Genomic DNA, 13,909 nt, shown 5'->3' with positions numbered 1-13,909 from the left:
ATACCACAAAAGCATATCATGGCAAAAAGAGAAACAAACGGTAGTCAGCAAGGGACTATAGATAAGTGTTCAAGGTGATTCCCAGGCTACAGACAGTCCCCTTACAGTGCTCCCTAGAAATGGGATTACAGAGTCATAACAAAGAATATATCCAATATTCTTATTCAAACTATGATTTGGTATTTTTGTTACTACATGTCATAGGTTATTTGAACAAAATAGCCAAGGATAATAACATAGTTATTATGAGAGATTTCCTTGAGCCTACTTTAACATTTGACACTTCTTTTGCTCATCGCAACAATTTGACACGTTTATTAGCACCTGTAGGGGAGAAATATTTAGACAATACAGAAGAAAGAAGGAGAGAAATAAAGGCAAGGAGTAAAAAGGGGAGTGATTAGTCGTAAACCTGGAATTGATTATGCTTATACTGACATTACTAAACAAGGAAAATTAACATTGGATGCTGATCATGTGGGAAAGCTTTGTATATGTAGGCCACCGAGTAATAATGATAGAGTGTTTGTGGGAACGAGTGAATGCAGACATGTGGTTATGTTTCGGAGTAAATGGTATTTTATGATGAATGGACAGGATCCACCAGTGTCTGGTGTGTACTCTACTTTTGGGAAGAAATGCATGTTACCGTCTTCCTAGAGGATGGTATGGCACATGTTATTTGGGAGTGGTCTTTCCAAAAATATATCAGCTGGAAGACCTAAGTAAATTTCCGAAGACCACGAAAATTCAAACGAGACACAAGCGAGAATCAATTTCTAGCATTGTGGGAGATGTTCTTGGAGCTATAATTCCTTCAGTGGGAGTAGTTCTGAATTCTATTAAGATACAGAAGTTGTCTACAATAGTAAATAACATGTTGACAAGTTATTCCGGAGCTATCATTCTTCTAGATACTGAGTTAGCTGCTAAAAGGAGCTATGGCACTTCAGAATCACCTTGCGTTAGACATTCTCTTGGCAAAAGAGGGCAGAGTTTATAAATTACTTTGTTTCTGTCATTGTTGTACTTACATACCTAACAATTCAGGAGAAGTTAGAGGTTTGATTAAAAATGTAACAAATAACAAAGAAGATTTAAAAGAACTAACTGAAACTACAATTTGGGAGAAAGCTGTCAAGGGAATTGCAGCTGTGGGAAATTGGTTTGGTAACGTGGGAAAAGGAATTATATGGAAAATAATAAAATGAGTGTCGATAATTGTGTTTTGTCTTGGGGAATATATAAATTCGTGAAATGGTTGAAAAGGAGGAGATTTGTGAAGAATCAACAAAGGTTTGATATACAAATGACTAAATTTTATGGGAAAATAAAGGGAAAAAGAAGAAGAATACAAAAGTAAAAGAGACAAGGTTTTGAATTTTGAAATGAAAATAAATAAATGTATTGTGGATTTGTGTGATGACATAAATATTCATCAGAGAAGGGATTGCAAGAGTGTAAAATGTTATAATATTTTCTAATGGCTTCAAATGTACTAATCATTGGTGAATTAACATGTGAAAATGGGTGACTTTTGTAAATGGTCACCATAATTGATTTTATTTCTCTGTTTAAGCAAAACTTCAGTTATGATCATAGTTATTTTCCGTTGCTCAATGCTTACATAAAAGAGTGTGATTAATAGCTTAAAAATGTGTAAACAGCTACCACTAGCGGGTTGCTGTATTATGTCTTACAAGGTCAGATTTATTAAGTCATTACACAAGTTTGAATATTCTATTGTTTGAAATTGTCATTAAATACATGGTTTTCTCTTCAAGGATGGAAGTAAATGTTGTGAGCTGAACAGTTTCTTTCTGAGAAGAGAAGTTTAGACGAGATGGAACAATGGAGTTACAGACGAGACGGAAGAGGACAAGTTACTGTTATGATCGTGCCCTGGTTAATGTTGATGTCACTCTATTTTAGGTTATCCAATTAAATAACTATTGATTGAATCCAAACCACCCCATGTACTAACCAATCATAAACTTTTTTTAAGTTTAGTATAACAATCTGGGTAGGATTCTATTGAGGTCATTCTTTTCTTGTTCTTCATCGATATGGTGGTTTGAGACATATTGGCGATATGGGTTTAGCTGTCGATAGGCCTGATTCTTTGACGACTTACCTGATGGTGTCCCCTTGCTGACGTAGATTGCATGTTGTTGTTCTATGGGTAATGTATGAAATTGCATTGATATATGTGTCTCTTTTGCTTTGCAGGTACCTGTTGCAACTTATTGTTTAATTGCTGCATAATAATCATGGTTTCTTTTTATAATAACCCGAGCTAGTGTGATTTTTCTAAATTTGTGTTTCTAAATTCTTTTCACATGAAGTCCAACATGTCAATGCTAATTTGTGGTTAATGAGGGAATTTACCTTCAAATGCTCACGATTCATATTGACATATTTTGATCTTTTGCCCTGATGTATACTTTACCTTTGTTGCCACTCTTAGTGTTATTAATCAGTGTTCGGATATTAGAGATTATTTGCTTGATTGTTTTGATTAAACTCAGATATATAAGACGTTCTAATCAACCATTATTGATTCTATATGCTTATCATTTGTGATTAAGAGTTATTTTCATGACACTAACATTGTTAATATAGAGAAATAAATTCACAAATCTTCTTAATAAATTGGTGTGTGTATTGTTTGACGTTCAGATATTTGAATATGATGACTATTGTTAATGATTATATCATTCATTATTGACATCCCCTCAAATCTATGTTGTGTCCATCCATTGGCCTCTAGTGCAAAATCTACTATTTAGTCTGAAGTAATAGCTAGGATTTCTTGGAACTGCAGCAGTAGATAGGCTTAACTTAACGATAAGTGTACCAAAACAATTACAAAGTACAAAAACAGACTAGCCAGGAGTGTATCAAGAGAATGGATCAGTTCCGGCCTCAACCATACCAAACTGATTCAGGGATGAGATTTCCCACTCATAGTGATGGTGCCGGGGTGGCTACACTGTGTCCTCGGATCAAAAGGCTTCCTTTCTCCAGGCTTCACTTCAGCCTTAACTAGGAATAGGCAAATGTCACCCATGTCCCTTTCATTTTAATGGTGTTCGTGAACCCTTCAGTATTGCTTCAGTCACCTACCTTATGTCCAGCCAATAGGTGTGGCAGTCCACAGGTGACATTTGAATTTTGAAGACATTGTTGTATTTTCTGCACCGTACACTCTGTCCTTACTGGAAAGTTAAATATGCCAACTAGGGATTAGGCAATTTGATCCTATTTTAGGAATCAGATGACATCCACTGGGGACCAGACAGTAATAATTCAGTGTGCAGAGTTCAAATGCCAGGAAAACCAATTAGCAAAAATCCACAAAGCTAAAAGGGGCGATTTCTGACACCTACCCACTTTCTTGCTACCCCGATACAGAAACATGAGGCTGCCCCACCTAAATCTAGCAGATAAGGCGGAAATGAAACCATTTAAGACAATATTAACTCTATCAGTTTATTAATCATTGTGTATATATAAGAAGCCATGGCAGTAAAGATAACACCAACATGATTTTGTAGGCAACCCAAGACTACAGAGAAAATTAGGACAAACAAAATGGATTTCCATAGCAGGAATACAGAACAAAACGTAGAACACTGAAGGTTTGCTGAAATATTTCTAACAAAATATCTTCAAAGTTTCAATCCCACTGGGGACATCTGTGCTTTATTACTCTGGTCCTACTGACAGACCCAATCTCTTCTTGTGACAATTTTACTTCTACATAGCTACTATAAATCTAAATTAGATGTGCTACGGAAGTCACATCTACAGAGTCACCAATGACATTGTTTTTCTTCCTTAATGTCTTGTAGGGGGGAAATGCTTTATGCTCATCCTATTAATTTGTTTTCTTTACTTCAGGAGTTGATAGAGCTTCATGCGATTTGACGTTCGTTTTTTTTACTGTGGGACACATGCAGTGCTTTGGCAGTCACACGCATCCGCAGTGAAATAGGTGTGGTCAATGCTGCTGCCATCTGGACAGGCTAGCTGTTTCATCTTCCGACTGGTCTTCACCTCCTGACAGCAGGTGCATATCTGCTCCATTCTTCCCTTCACGCTAGAGAACCTTACCATGAACAAAACACAAAGCATGTACCATAGGTTAGAGAACATCAGACCATGACCCTATTTCTCACCTAGCAAAATTGCAGCATGAGCTTCACATTTAATTCCCCATGATAGGTACTAAATTAGCAAATAATGCCCCCTAGGTCAGCGTTCTTCAAACTTTTTTCCAGTGGGGAAATAAAATCATCTGGGCCCCCGCATTTTTCACAATTATTCTAATAAAGTGTCACTGCTTAAATATGTCTAGACTTATTTAAACATTGCAGTTAAGTTCTGTTACTGTCTTAAAAGTGTGTAATACATTGATTTAAGAATTTAGGGCCAGGTGTATGAAATTGATTTGCACTCGCAAACGGTGCAAATCGCAAAAATCGGCTGTTTGAGAGTGCAAAAAAGTGGTCTGCGATGCATGAAAGGCATTCGCAGACCACAAATAAGAAATCGCAAAAATTACGATTTCTTGAGTTGCGACCTGGTTTTGCAAGTTGCAATTTGCGATTCGCAAAATCCACATCACAAGGAGATGCAGCAAAAAATCACAAATTGCGACTTTTCGCAGAATGGCATTTTGCACATGCAAAATACCATGAAAAGAAACCAGGTGATAACCTGGTGCAAAATGTAAAAATGCATTTAAAATGCATTTTTAAATTGTACATGTGAAGCACACATGCTCTTTTGGCATGTGTGCACCTCACATGTCCCAGAAACAATTTTGGGGTGCAACAGAGGGGGCCTTAGGCCCCCAGCACCCTGGGGTTTTGCATTTCCAAAATTGCGATTTCTTATTCAGAAATCACAATTTTGGAAATGCAAAAAATGTGCAGATCTGGCCCAACAGGCCCATAGCTGCGAATGGGGCCAGTATTGCAATTTGCGATTCGGTAATAGCATTTGCGATTTTTAAGAAATCGCTATTACCGAATCGCAAATGATACATGGCACTTTGCGAGTCAGAAATAGCGATTTCTTAAAAATCGCTATTTCCGAATTGCAAAAGGCCGTGATGATACATCTGGCCCTTAATGCTTAGGTTAAGTTTTAAATTATAGCAGATGTTTAGCTATTTAAGTTGTTATAGTTGAGCCGTTTTATTTTTGTTTATTATTCATCTTACTTGTATTAATTTAAAGAGGGAGATGTGTAATAGTGTAATACTAGTTCTGGAATGTTGGTTAGATTGTTTGCATAGCCAACGTTCCTTATCGTGGGGGCAGCAGTGCGATTTTCGCCTTCGTTGGTAACGGAGCTATTGTGTGAGTGCTCCAATAAACTACATACCTGGAACATACCACGTTGCTATACTCCTTTTAGTGCCACAAAATGCAATCAAAAACATGATACCAATCATACTATTCTGGTCAGGCAGGCCTTACTAACATGTAATAGTATCCACAGCATGATTACTCGAAGTGAGGGTGGGGTGAGGTAGGAGTTTTAAAGAATATTTGGAGTCCCTTCCCTTTTGACACATACTCCCAGCTTGGATATAAATGTCAAAATGGCCCAGATTCTGTCAGGTGTCACGCAGTGCAGCAGCCAAAAATGCTGCGCTGTGTGACAAGGAGAGAGCAGGAGAGTGCCATATTCACATAGAAATGGCACTCTCCTCCCGTCTTCCTAGTGCTGGCGCTGATTTCAGTTGCCATGCACCACACACACCTTAGTGCCACAGTGTCAGAGTGTGTGTGTGTGTGTGAATTTAGCACAGGTTTTTTACAGGAAGGATTCTTCCTGTACAAAATACTATGCCTAGACAAGTGGAAATGCTTTTTCTACTTTGTATCCATGCTGTACAGTCCAGCACACATGCAAAGTTGGAAAAGCAGGGAGAGAAAAAAACATTTCTCTATTTAGCATCTGCTTTTCAGAGGCATTACGTTTTGGCACTAAACACCTTCATCTGGTTTCCAGAATAGGGTTTACCATCAAAAAGCATTGGTAATAGCATGGGTACAGCCATGTACCACCATCTTGATGCAAAGTAATGCAAAAAGGCATTTCATCCTGCTTTGCGTTAATTTGCCACACAAACCAATGCAAATACAAATTTCTATTGGCTTGTGAATGCCAGAAAAAGTTTAGAGTCGGTTTAGCATTACAAAAGTAATGGTAACCCGACGTTAAACCTTAGAGAATCTGGGCCAGCAGCTATATAATGGGCATTGATGAGCTGTTTACTGCTGCTCATTTTGCCAGCTTAAAACAAAGCAATGTTATCAACTGATTGCTTCTCCTGGCAGGACCCTGGTGCCCCTGCGATATTCTGAGGGCCCCCCAGTTCGAAGACCTCTGCTCCAGATGCAAACTTTGTAGAGAGCTCCTAAAATAGAACTAAAAATAGCTCTCTCAAGAAGGTTAACCTTGGCCTTCATGGACAGGTGGTTCCCCATGCTTCAAAGGGCCTGCACAGACCTATGCTATACACTCTGACATAAGCGCTTGCACAGTGAATGGAAGGATACTTGGCCGTGAAAGGTCAGCTCTTTTCTAGGCAAGATATTGAAAAGGTGAAAAAAGGTCAAGCCACTTCTATCAGTAGCAAAATATTTCAATTAGATTTCCATGACCTGTGCCCATCTGGTATGGACTTAAGAGGCACTGAGAATTGATTGTACTTTCAATAGACAACAGAATTATTTTGTTGCCTAGGAGGTACTGTACAGAATTGCATGAAAGGAAAACTGTTTGGTAGTACGTTTTGAAAGATTACATCACCCTGCTTTCTAGAACAGATTTCTAACGGGAGTCAGATACGAGTAGAGCACCAGTGGCATAAAAAAATGACAATTTGTCTTTACAGCTATTTGCCTTCTAAACAATACAATGTTTCAATGGTTCTGAAATTAGACTTGAATTAATTAAACTGTATGTAATAAGAAACATCACGGTTAGCTCTTATTACTATAGTTACAGTATATTGCAGCAGCCACACTTTCAGTATATAACCACTTCATCTATATATATATATATATATATATATATATATATATATATATATATATATATATATATATATATAGATGTCTGTATATATATGTATATGTGTCTGTGTATCTATACTGCACTCTACTGTATGCCACTGCACTCTACACCACTGAACTGTGTGCCACTGTACTCTGTACCATTGCACGTATGCCACTGCTCTCCATGACACTGCACTGTTTGCCCCATGCACTTTACACCACTGCACACTACTGCACTCTATGACACTGCACTCCATGCCACTGCACTGTATGCCACTGACCTGTGTGCCACTGCTTTCTACGTCACTGAACTATTTGTCACTGCACTGCACACCACTGCACACCACTGCACCGTATGTCACAGCAGTGTACATTGCTGTACTTTACGCCACTGCAGTGTATGTCTCTGTAATCTATGTCACTGTTCTGTATGGCACTGCAGTGTATGCCACTACCCCATCCACCAATCCCCTGTTTGCCACTACACTGTACACCACTCCACTCCACTCTACCCCACTCAACTCTATGCCATTTCACTCCATTCCACTCCACTCTACACTACTCTACTGTACTCCACTATACTGTATACCATTCTGCTATACCCCACTTCACTCTACCCCACTTCATACTGTCACACACTACTCTATGGCACTTTACTTCATGAAACTCTACTATCACCATTTCAAACCACTGTATAAAAAGAAATACAATAATAGATTTGCATTGTGATATGCATAATACACAGCTAGGAAAACCAGATTTATTATTTCTGTACAAAACCAGCTGAAACTACACAAACATTACAATATCTAAAGTTGTAATTACACCTTAAATATACAATTGTATGCATTACCTTCAAATTACTTTAATGTCATTCTTTATATACAAGCCAAACTTAAACTACAGTAACATTTGACATTCTAAAGTTATAGTTTTAACTTACATTTATCATTTAAGCAACACCTTCAAATTACTATAACTCACACACCTCCACACACAGTGTTGTCAACTCGCTAGCCACACTGCATTAACTACAAATTACACCTTTATGATGCAGTGCTTACACCCTCTCATATTACATCACTTATACCATGTTAAATCATATCATTCATAACAACACAGTAGAACATATATGGCTAATAATGGAATATGCCTTGCACCTCTACAGAAAAACTTAATAATTTAGTGGGAAATGTCAATCAAATTACAGGGATACATACATTAAAAAAACAAGCTTCTGTACATGTTTCAAAGGTTATGGGTCTTATGCCAACTTGTGTATCCATCATTACTATGAAGGCATTCATAACAACACTTGTGACATCTCAAATTACATCTTTTGTCAGACCACTCTGCATGGCAGAGTGGCGAGTTACATCAAAGGGGAGCAGGCCAGGTCCAATTTGGTATGGTCCGCTGGAAAGCAGGAAAGGCCTCTAGAGGTTAGCCACCTGACCTTTGGAGTCAGATCTGGGGTCCTGGGTTGAAGACAAGCAGGTCAAGTGCTCCTTCTTCAGAACGCAGGGCAGTCCTTTTTTTAATCTTCTCAGGTCCAGACATGTTCTAAAGAAAAAGTTACATTTGGTAATGCCTTATCTGGTAGAGACTCTGGGGGTCATTACAACATTGGCGGTAAAAGGTGCTTACCGCCGTGCAGAAGACCGCCAATAAACGGCTGCGGCCGTGGAATTCCGCCACAGCTATTATGACCCACATCTCAGAATCCGCCGAAATTCAGACACCCACACAACACCGCCACACCAAAGGTCAGTGATAAACTGGCGAAAACAAAACCTCCACCTCCACGCCAACAGAAACACGCCCATGCTATTACGACCCACGAATCCACGCGGCGGTCTTTCAACTGCGGTATTCCATTGGCGGTACACACCGCCGCACTCAAAATACACACACATCTCCAAAACACCGCCACATTGGACAATTCCAAATGCACACACCTGAGACACATACAAACACCACTCCCACACAACCAACACAATATAAAACACACACCCACATCACCCACAAACCCCTACGACCAAAAATTAGAGACGAAGGCCAGAGAGACTGCACAGCCAAGACAACACCACCATACAGAGGCACACAACACCATCACCGAACCCACATCCACGCACAAAACACCACACACCACTACACATCACCACACACATCAACACTCACACCGCCCCACACATCACACACACCACCCCATGTCACGCCAAAGACACCCCCGCTTCTCCGAGGAGGAGCTCCGGGTCATGGTGGAGGAAATCATCCGGGTAGAGACACAGCTATTTGGCTCACAGGTACAGCACACATCAATAGCCAGGAAGATGGAGCTATGGCGAAGAATCGTGGACAGGGTCAACGCAGTGGGACAGCACCCAAGAAATAGGGAGGACATCAGGAAGAGGTGGAACGACCTACGGGGGAAGGTGCGTTCAACGGTCTCCAGGCACAACATCGCGGTTCAGCGGACTGGCGGCGGACCTCCACCTCCTCCCGCACAACTAACAACATGGGAGGAGCAAGTCTTGACCATCATGCATCCTGAGGGCCTCGCAGGAGTCGGTGGAGGATGGGACACTGGTAAGTCAAATCTTAACTATCATATCCCCCCCCCTACCTGCATGCTATCACACACCCCCACCCTCACCCCCTCCCCTATCACCCAAATCCTCACTAATATACTAATAACACAAACCACACATCCCAACACCAAGCCCTGCATGACACAACTAAGCATGGACACCCAGCACTAAAGCATGCCCACTGCACACACCCATACAACCCCCTAAACCACCATCACACAAGCTCCCACACAGGAATGCTTGCACTGGGGTACACGCTCACCCACCCATTGCACACCATTACACACACACACATGCAATAATCATGCTCTTATGCCCCTGCAGGAACCCGAAGGGCCGTCACCACACCAGAGGGTCCAGACAACACCACTCCACCCCCAGAAGAGGCCCACAGTGACGATAGCAGCTCTGCCCTACTGGATCCTGATGACCAGCCCGGACCATCGTGGGCCTCGGGACAGTCGGTTCCCCTTGCACAGGCACAGCCCAACACCGACCTTCCACCCTCTGGTAACACCAGCACAGAACCCATCCAGCGGGCCCAAACCTCCCTACCCAGGACAGGTCAATCAGCGGTGTGTCCACCACTACAGGGAACCCAGGGTAACCCACCACCCCAACAACAACAGGGACCTGGGGGCAGTGGTAGTGGGCACACGGTCCAGGGGACGGAGGCACAGGAACACAGGGGAACTGGGAGGGCTGCTGTGCGACAGGGGGCGGACAGGCCAAGGAAACTCACTCTCCACAAGGCCCAATCCTCCATCATGGGAGCATACCACCACTCCCAGGAGACTATGGCGACGGTCCTGGACAAGTTGCAGGAGACCCTGCGCCTGCAGGAGGAACAGTATTTGGGGTTCACGGAGGAGCTCAGGACCATCAGCTCCGCCTTGGGCCCCATCGCAGGGGTGCTGAAGGACATACAGCAGACCTTGAGGGACACCGTGACACTTCAAGGGGCCCCTGACACTAGCCAGGACGATAAACTGCCCACCACCTCAGCCGGCGCTAGTGGACAGGACCACCACACCAGAACCCCACCCCCTGCAGACGGAGAACCACCACGCAAGTGGTCCCTGAGATCCAGGAACAGGACAGAGCAAGATGCAAGACCCCCGCCAGGAAATGAGACCACCCTGTTTGTCCTCCCACTGTCCCACCTTGTTACCCTGTCCATACTTAAACTGCCGCAGTTCCACTTCCTATGCCCAGATGGGCAGTGCACCTGTGAGACTAATAGACTGGACTCTGTCATGGACATTCCTCCACCATCACCCCTCACCATTTTACCACCCCCTCCAATAATTAGCACTTCAATAAACACCCTTGAAACACAAAACAATCTGGAGTCAGTCTGTGATTTAGTAAATATGTATTATCAATGACAGTGGGATAATGCGTTTCCTATTGTAAAGCTAACATACCTATGTCACACATCACAAGTCCTTGAAGGATGCAAGCAGATGACACGTTGGTAACCACACCTGTGAAACAGTAATCGAAAGGTACAACTCAGTTACCAAATAGTGGTTGAAACCGACAGACATGATAGAGGTAGACCTGTGAAAGTTAATGTTATGTTAAACATGAAAATGTTCTCACCTGTGTGTCACTGGAAATATTGCTGTATGACTGACTCCCTGTTGTTGTTGTCTTTTTCCTCAGCTTCCTCCTCATCACTGTCCACAGGCTCCACAGCTGCTACAACACCGTCATCTGGATCATCCTCCTGCAGAAAAGGCACCTGGCGTCGCAAAGCCAAATTATGAAGCATGGAGCAGGCGATGATGATCTGGCACACCTTCTTCGGTGAGTAGAATAGGGATCCACCTGTCATATGGAGGCACCTGAACCTGGCCTTCAGGAGGCCGAAGGTGCGTTCGATCACCCTCCTAGTCTGCCCAAGGGCCTCATTGTACCGTTCCTCTGCCCTGGTCCTGGGATTCCTCACTGGGGTCAATAGCCAGGAAAGGTTGGCTTAACCAGAGTCCCCCAGTAGCCATACACGGTGCCTCTGGAGTTGACCCATCATATCAGGGATGCTGCTATTCCGCAGGATGTAGGTGTCATGCACAGAGCCAGGGAACATAGCATTTACCTGCGAGATGTACTGGTCTGCCAAACAGACCATCTGAACATTCATAGAATGATAACTCTTCCTGTTCCTGTACACCTGTTCACTCCTGTGGGGGGGGACCAGAGCTACATGGGTCCCATCAATGGCACCTATGACGTTGGGGATAAGTCCAAGGGCATAGAAGTCACCTTTAACTGTAGGCAAATCTGCCACCTCAGGGAAAATGATGTATCTCCTTACGTGTTTCAGCAGGGCAGACAACACTCTGGACTCATGTTGGAAAACATAGGCTGGGACATCCCTGATGCCATGGCCACTGTTGTCTGAAAAGACCCACTTGAAAGGAAATGGAGCACTGACAGCACCTGCACGTCAGGGGGGATTCCAGTCGGATGGTGGATTGGTGACATCAGGTCTGGCTCCAACTGGGTACATAGTTCCTGGATTGTGGCACGGTCAAACTGGTAGGTGACGATGAAATGTCGCTCTTCCATTGTCAACAGGTCCACCAGCGGTCGGTACACCGGAGGATTCCGCCATCTTCTCACATGTTCCAGCTGACGGTGCCTACGAAGGACAACAGCGACGAATCAGTCATTATTCCTCCAGGTATGTACCCACAGTTACACACAAGACTACACCACTCACAAATCCCTTCCTGTATGTGTGTTGAGTGTAGGCCTAGCTATGTGTGACGCAGAGGTAAATCAAGCCATGTGGGCTCCTGAAATGGCGGCTGCCTGACCTCTAAACTGGGACAATGGGATTGTGGGGTAACTGCGCTGGCGTTACACACCGTCGCGGTAGGTGGTCGTAGACCGCGGCGCAATGCTGCATTGGTTAACATTGGACCCTATGGGTCCCAGGAGCCAATGAACAGGTGCGCCGGCGGTGATGATGTGCACCGCCGCAGACGTCACCGCCATTTTCTATCTGTTCAATCACTAGATACCTGACCTTCGACAGGAGAGGACAAACACTGCAAGTGCTGCTGTGACCTCGGTCTGGAAGCGACGATGGCTGCTGCGTCTGGGGAAAGGGCCCCTGCCTTCACTGCACAGGAGTTGGAGAAACTGGTAGACGGGGTCCTCACCCAGGACACACTACTCTACGGTCCTCCAGACCAACAGGTTAGTACACAGGGAGCACTTTGTATGGGCTAGACCTGGGTGAAGAGGGCTGGTTGGATGAGGGAAGGGGCACAGTTCATAGAACATTAATGCATGGGAATGAATGGGCCACATGGCCAGAGTAGGGAGGGGGCCACTCACATCGACGGTGCAGTTGGTAATGACTGTTCCTCTTTCCTTGTGCATGTCATGTAGGTCAGCGCCCACCAGAAGAGGGACATTTGGCGTGCCATCGCCAAGGAGGTCCGGACCCTGGGGGCCCACAAAAGACGGGGCACCCACTTCCGGAAAAGATGGGAGGACATTCGCCGCTGCAGCAAGAAGACGGCGGAGGATCAGCTGGGGATGGCCTCCCAACGTGGGAGGGGTGCCCGTTGCACCATGACCCCCCTGATGTTCCGGATCCTGGCGGTGGCCTACCCGGAGTTGGATGGGCGCTTGAGGGCATCACAGCAGACACAAGGGGGTGAGTACTCTCTCATTCTGCTGACTTTGCGCGCAGTGGAGGAGTCTGGGTGGGGGAGGAGGCCTGTGGGTGTACCTAGGCTAGGGCGAGTTCCGTAGGCTAGGCCCCTCCGTAATGCAGGCCATGTGGCACTCTACCCCACCTCAGCAGAGTGCCAAGTACAGGTATAGTTGCCCCTGTGGCATCCATGTGTGCAGATGTCCACCATAGCCATGTAGGTCATATCCCAGAGATTGCAAGTGCAGAGGGCAGGAGCACGGCGTAATGCAGGGGGCTGCTGTGTCTGTCTTGTCCGCCAACGGTAGCGGTATGCCATGCACTAAAACTCTCTTTCTTCTGTCTCTCCCCCTTTTTCTGCTCTCCCTGTCCTTTTGTACATCAGCATCATCAGACGGAGGTACAGTGGCACCGGAGCACGAGGGAGCTGCATCCCACATGGCCATGGAGGGCCACACCACGGACTCAGAATGCACCAGTGGGACGGAGGGCGAGGGGAGCTTCACGTCGGCCACCGGATCACCAAGCAGCGACACGGACTCGTTAGACGATGGGGGCTCCCTTGT

The 13,909-nt window shown here is 44.3% G+C and overlaps 1 protein-coding gene across 1 annotated transcript in view; it reads right to left on the bottom strand.

Annotated features, from left to right (window-relative positions):
* Positions 1 to 3,478: 3,478 nt before the first annotated feature.
* Positions 3,479 to 13,909, bottom strand: part of LOC138284406 (mucin-2-like) — a 1,072,535-nt gene continuing 1,062,104 nt past the window's right edge. The window contains exon 46 of the mRNA XM_069223143.1: positions 3,479 to 4,111. Within this exon, the coding sequence (XP_069079244.1) occupies positions 3,943 to 4,111 (169 nt within the window). The 3' untranslated portion in view covers positions 3,479 to 3,942. The remainder of the gene's footprint in view (positions 4,112 to 13,909) is intronic.

Source organism: Pleurodeles waltl, chromosome 3_1, assembly GCF_031143425.1.
Source record: "Pleurodeles waltl isolate 20211129_DDA chromosome 3_1, aPleWal1.hap1.20221129, whole genome shotgun sequence".
Lineage (NCBI taxonomy): Eukaryota > Metazoa > Chordata > Amphibia > Caudata > Salamandridae > Pleurodeles > Pleurodeles waltl.
Note: the sequence above shows the minus strand (reverse complement) of the source record. Positions and strands in the feature narration are given on the sequence as shown.